This window comes from Anneissia japonica, unplaced genomic scaffold (genome assembly GCF_011630105.1).
Source record: "Anneissia japonica isolate Jap-2015-1 unplaced genomic scaffold, ASM1163010v1 scaffold287726_len2788222_cov184, whole genome shotgun sequence".
NCBI lineage: Eukaryota > Metazoa > Echinodermata > Crinoidea > Comatulida > Comatulidae > Anneissia > Anneissia japonica.
In genome coordinates, this window is record NW_022705125.1 from 1,744,722 (window position 1) to 1,751,409 (window position 6,688).

The 6,688-nt window shown below is 32.8% G+C and overlaps 1 protein-coding gene across 1 annotated transcript in view; it reads right to left on the reverse strand.

The window, feature by feature from the left end:
- Nucleotides 1-5,213, reverse strand: part of LOC117105226 (inositol oxygenase-like) — a gene marked incomplete in the record, with an annotated part of 14,708 nt that extends 9,495 nt beyond the window's left edge. Inside the window, 3 exon segments of the mRNA XM_033246301.1 lie at nt 961-1,123; nt 2,673-2,840; nt 5,060-5,213. Coding sequence (XP_033102192.1) covers nt 961-1,123; nt 2,673-2,840; nt 5,060-5,062 — 334 coding nt within the window.
- Nucleotides 5,214-6,688: the final 1,475 nt, after the last annotated feature.

Sequence of the window (6,688 nt, forward strand, 5' to 3'; positions counted from 1 at the left end):
GTATTTCATCAAAGAAAAAACATTGTTGGATCAGATATTAATGTGTGCTACCAGCAGCTAGGTGAGTGAAGTCTCAAGGACAACATTGCTTTAGACAAAGAAAAGGAATATTCATGACAAGAGCCGTGTTGCCAAATTTTAAATGACAATACACCATCTAGTTTGAGATTTTCCTGGTTCCACTGTATGACAATTATATGGGAATCGATGAGTACAGACAAGATGTTGCACAAATAATTCATTCATGTAATAACAATGTATATTATTTTTCCATGTTAGGCCAAGCAAATCCAAGATGGCCGATGGGAAATAGCTACAGTACAACAGTACTTTCTCATTATTACCAAGTAAACAAATTGAAAGCAAATAAAAGAAGCACTAGAAATGATTCATACCATATGTATATTGATTTTAATTCATAATGCTTTCAACTAAAGTTCTCCCTTTGAGCATCTGCCCTACTATGAACAATTGAAAGAGGAATTTTACTGATGCGAGTCAGCCAGATTTTTGTATATTTCATAAAGGAAAAAACATAAAAAATAAAAATTTGGTGAGGCAGAGAAAATGGATGTGCGAAGGGACGAAAAACTATAAATTTTTTTTTATTTGGCCTTAGCTATTACATTACTAAATATGAAACTTGCATTGATTCAGTTCCTACAGTTATTTTGGGTTCCATTTTGAATTATTGTTATTATTAATAAATTATTAATGACTATCATTATATTCCCTTAATTTATTTCTTGTTTATGACAATATATCTAAGGGATTACCATAATATTTACTACTATTATTGGTATTACGTTAATGCAGTCTTCGACCATTGTCCTTTTCTTTGCTTTTCATTATGCTATCGTAAAACCACAAACTGAAAACTTGCATTGACCATGGAGGTATAAAAATAATTAACAGTTGAATATATACTATAGATCAGAGGAAGGAAATCACTATAGTTACCTTTGTCGGGATGCTTTTCACGGATTCGTTCTGCTGTCTGGTATGCATGGTAAATGTTTGGGACAGCAATATCTGGGTCACTTTCATCCACAAGTTGATTGACAAACTCCAGCGCTTCCATAATCGTCATTACCTTCTTGTCCAATTTGCCCCAATATTTTTGCTACCATGAAGAAATCAAACACAATAAGTACAATATGCAATGATTGAATCTCACTTTTCATAGATATTAGTGTTTAGGTTTGCCAAATGGGAGGCATAGATGGAGAAAATCCTTCTGAATTTTAACCTCAGCCTTGTAAGGTCCTCACCATATAGAACAAAATTATAGAAAAGAAAAAATGCAATTATTATTCAAATTCAAGTTTGAGAGTGCCATCTAGAGGTGCAATAATTAAGAAATTTTCTTACCTCAGTCCCAACCATGGTGGGCTGAGGTGGCATGGACCCTCCATCTGTGAAAGTCCTTCCCTAGGCCCCTTCTTTTTTGAATATCTGAATCCACCATGTTGTTAAATATTGTACTTGAGCTAGACAATTAGGGTAGCCATCCGAACAAATTGCTTTCTCGTATTTCTTCCCTCTGTTCAACTATCAGTTAATCATTAACTTTTACTATTAAAACCTAACTGAAATCCATTTGGTTTATTATTGTTATTCTTCAATATTATCAATGGTTATGTTCGGGCATAGAGGATAACACAGGGTTTGAATACACCAAGTTCACACCGGCTCTCACGCCATGCATGACTCAAGTTGGGTGTTCATCTAAATGTTCAAATTGGATGTTATAGTCTCCAAAAAAAAACAAAAAAAAAACCCAAGCTAACTTTCCTAAAATACGATGCTGAACTTTCCTCAGTGTTCTTGCTACAATGAAGCAATCAGTGTACAACATTTAATCACTGACGTTTGCTTTTTTCACAAAAGGTCTCGGCGTTACCAATACAAGCATGGGGCATAACTTCACTTTTTGGTGTCACACGCAAGAATAGAAATGGCACCCTTTTCCAACTAATCAATATCTAAAATGTGAAGCCCTACATAAAACTTTTGTCCAGGCTCACTTTAGCAGCCTTTTCAGTTCAGCGCCCCCGGCAAGTGCTCCATTCTACACCGCTTTAGTTATGTCTCGGAATGCAATATTTTGTTGCTAATGGTCATTTCCTACAGGTACCAGCAATATTGATTTATGAGATTGACAGTCCTTTCCAGAGGGACAACCAAACGGATTAATGGAAAGGTGCATTAACTACTACAGTATCTAGGAGAGGACCAGTTAACCAAAGTATAACTTACTACAGTATGTTATCCACAACGTAAATTATCATTCATATAAAAAGGATTCTTGTCACACACAACACCAACTTGAACTGGCAACATAATACAATGTATGTTTTCTATCGAAAAAAAATCCAACTTTGCTTGCCATCCCAAAACCAGAATCCTGTTGCGAATTAAACTGAGTAATCAGCATACGAATGTGGCAGTATTGTATACTTTAGTACAGAGAATCAATATTAATTTTATTCATAAATTTGGCAATAGTAAGTCGGATCCAGTAAATTACCCATCGTTTTAAAGCTTACAATGTGGAGAATATTAACATATTAAAAAGTAAATTTTCATGTTTTTGTCACAGCTGCTGTCAAACCCCATTTATCAAAGCAGGAGGATTAGGTAAAATTAATACATTAATTTAAAGATCTTACTTTTCCTTTTACATACTCTACTGTTTGCTGAGTATGCATGTTCTTGTAAAGCCTCTTCACTTTCACCATATGTTCATCACTGGTGTTACTGGCATTTTCAAAATTACGAAAATCTTGGTTATGTTCTGGCCTGTAAAGCTCCGACGGGTCTATGATAAAAACCGGTTCCTGTATAAGAAATCAAACGCACAAAATAAGTTTAATCATTCTAATATAAAATGCATTGAACCTGACACACACTGCCGACACGATTCCATAGAATGCAACGAGGCACGCAACAAATTGTTTCTAAATGACGATCCACTCAGGCAGCCCACTCACACTCAGTAGACGGTTTCGCATTGTTACGTGCTCACAGAAAGCGAGGATGGAATCCTTTGCCGACGACAGTATGACCGTCAAACAACTCAGTGTGAAGAAAAAAACAAATTAACATATTCAGAAAACAAAAAAAATAGGGCTACATGGCCTTTATGCATTATAAAAATACTATCTGTCCCTAAAAATTTTTTATCATGTAAAATTTGGTTGAATAAATGAATGAAATGAAACAAAATCTTTCCAATTTTAAATCAATAAAAATGTTTTTAAAGAATTTTGTAAAATATTTGTTCCTTTTAAATAATCAATACAATGTATTAAATTTTATACAGAATTTTCTAATTATAGATACAATTTTTGTTGAATCTATAGATCTGGGAAAGAGAAAAACCAAAAAACTATATGATTTATGATATCCAAGTCTGTTTTGAATATGATAATTACTAAGGCCGATTTGTTTGGTACAAGGACAATGACGCCTAAAGGGATAAACAAGGATGATGCAGAGTATAAATATCGAGAATACTATACCAGGCAGATTAAGGACTAACTAGATTATTCAAATACAGGCTTTAAAATGGTTCATGCCATTTTGGTCCTAGGTTTCAAAAATTCCATGCATGCATTAAAAAAAAAATGTTTTTATTCAAAATGTATAGGCCTAATCTGTGGCCGCTAATTATCACCAATGATATTATCGTCAGGTCACATATTAAAGATATACACACACAAAATTATATCTTAGTAACACGGAAAAAATAATTAAAATTATCTTAGAATCCTAATTGATTTTGCAATCAAAATCCAAATCATGAAAATAAACAACTTTGGCAGGAAAAAGTTAAAATAATAAATTATGATAGACTGTACTACTGATAAAAATATCCACAAAGACCCATGGAAGGAGTCCGTCACTGACTTGGCAAAAGTATGTGCTCTTTAGATTTACAAATTATGATATATTACCATATCTTGAAGATAAGCCAACTTATTTCAATAGGCGATATATAATAATTGTCAAACAGATATACACAGTTCATAATCATGTGAGGTGTGTTAAGAAAATGAGTCACATTGTACATCTACAACTTGATATTTTGATATTCAATCAACTATGTGAAGTAATTTTGACAACATGGGTTCCAATGTTTTTGAAAAGTTTAATGCTTATTATATTTGACAATATTAGCATTAGTTGACTTGCATGCAAAAGTGTTTTTTTTTTAATACTGATTTTTCTGAAGTGAACGTAAAAGCAACAAGAAATATGTTTTATATCTTTGGGGCAGCTTCCAATTCCATGTATTCTGACATCTGAATTTCAAAATAATCTTATTCCAATTGTATTCAATATAGGAACTTAATTCAAAGACCAAATGGAAGCATGATTCATATCTATATAAGCCTACGGCAATGACAATAAATAAATGATGACAATGACAATGCGATTTCAAAAAATCAGGTAGGCCTATTCAAACGATTTTTCTTTTTTTATATAAAGATGTTTGTAATTTTTTTTGGAAATAATAATAATGGTTTTAATGGATTTATATAGCGCTTTACACCAGACCAGAGAGAGTCTCCTCTAGACCCTGGGTGTACATTAGATAAGGTTCTAGGCATTGCCTAAAAGGCCTTACTAGACAAACAATCGCCTGAAAAACTTCAAAGTATACAGAGTCTAAACTAGGCTATTAGTGAACAGTTTCGTAGCCTAGGTAGTTAGCCAAAAAACCAAGGAGCAACTCCTTTCAAGGCATGAACAAGCCTAGGCATAGCGTCTTCTTTCTAGCCTAGGCCTGGTCTTACATATTTTTTACAATCTAGGCTTAAGGCCTAAGAAAGGACCTAGGCCTAGGTGCCTAATCATTCTAGCTAAGTATGCCTAGCGAATACCGGCCTAGCCTAGGCCTCTGGGCAGAGGCCTGTAGTAGATCCTAGGCCTAGGGCCTAGGCTCCAACAAGAACAACAATGCTAATTGTTACAATACGCAATACAACAGATACACCCCATAATGTAAACACCTAGGTTTTTACGGCCCGGTTTTTACTTTTAATTTACTCACCATCTCACTAATTTTGTATTTTTGTCGTCAATACAATCAATATCGCACAACGTTTTCTCACCACTATGCCGTACTCGATTGTTGTTTTGTTGTTATCGTACTAAGTGAGAGCGTAATAATGAACTGCTCAGGAGGCGTGTTCATTAATAATGACGTAATAAAAGTTAATTCTACTTATCTGTTTACATTTAATTTGACTATGCACGTGATACAAAAATATTCATTTAAACATATATATGTATAAAATAACATTTCCATTGTTTTTTTAACAATAATGTTATATTAAAATATATAAATTTTAGTTGAGTTATTGCGTAAATGACTTGTGATTGGTTGATTTTTTGGAGGCGTGTCAGGGGAAGAACCAGATAGATCAGGTTCTACAATGACGTTCTGGAAATTAGTACTTTCTTCGGTGAAGTAGAGTACAATGTACTGGACTTACAATATGGGACTTAAACGATTTTCTGTTTTGTGTTTCATGCATATGGAAGAACCGGATAGATCAGGTTTTCGGACGGTGTATTCCAGTCACGTTTTACTACTGTACTTACTCATCGACTTTTATATGCTTTGCATTGTACTTAAATAGACCAACAATTTATCCTGTTGGAATTTGACAGCGACATTGGATTTGGAAGGAAGGAAAAGATTTTGGTCTGATAAACATACTACTGGATTGTGCAAAATTTGTGAATGTAATTCAATGGAAGAGTTAAACCATTTCCTTTTTGAATGTCCATCATTAAAACATTGGTCTATACTTGATAAATGTCTTTAAAAACTTCAAAATGATCTTGAAACATGGGGATTCCTATTGGAATGTTTATGATGGGTCTAATGAGTGTAAATGCCACTTAGGCCTATTACTTAATGATTTATCTAATCCTAATAATAAAGTTAATGACCTTTTTGATTTTCACTGTAAACTAATTGTATAAAAGAAAGAAATATTTTAACTAAATTACTACCTCAATAAGTGTAGGTAAAATATCTAGACACCTTTCTTAAAGATTATTTAATGTGTTTTAAAATTATTTTTTTTGTACCACTTTTGTTAATGACAGGTTCGTAAATTTGCATTTTGAACTTACATTGCGATTTTTATTTGATTTAAAACCTCTTTTACTTTACTGTAGGCGTAGGCCTATTAATTTTTAATATTTAAAGATTTGTTTAAGATTATTTAGTTCTTTAAATTTTATGTTTAGTATTAGGATATTTCGGATGCACCATAAAACTTTTCAATTGGAAAATTTAAATTGACAGACAGGACTTTACAAACTATTTGTAGTGTATAGTATACAGCGAAATAGTACTCTGTGTGGGAATGTAAATGAAGAGTTTTTGAAGGTTGATGAAACTATCTTTAGGCTATTACTTCACTTTGTTAATCATTAATTAATGTAAATCGTTTGCTATGAGCTTCAAAATAAATTCAATCCATATTTTCAATTCCTTATTTTGACTATTTAGGTAAGTTATTTAAGTTTCAAATAATTGAATGGAAAGAAAAATCTCTGTCAAATAAAGAACAATAATACCTTTTGTTTTCTTTTTGTATAGACACTCAAATTGGCTGCAGGAAGTCAATTAAGGATTTTTGATAGATAAATCTCTGTAAATATG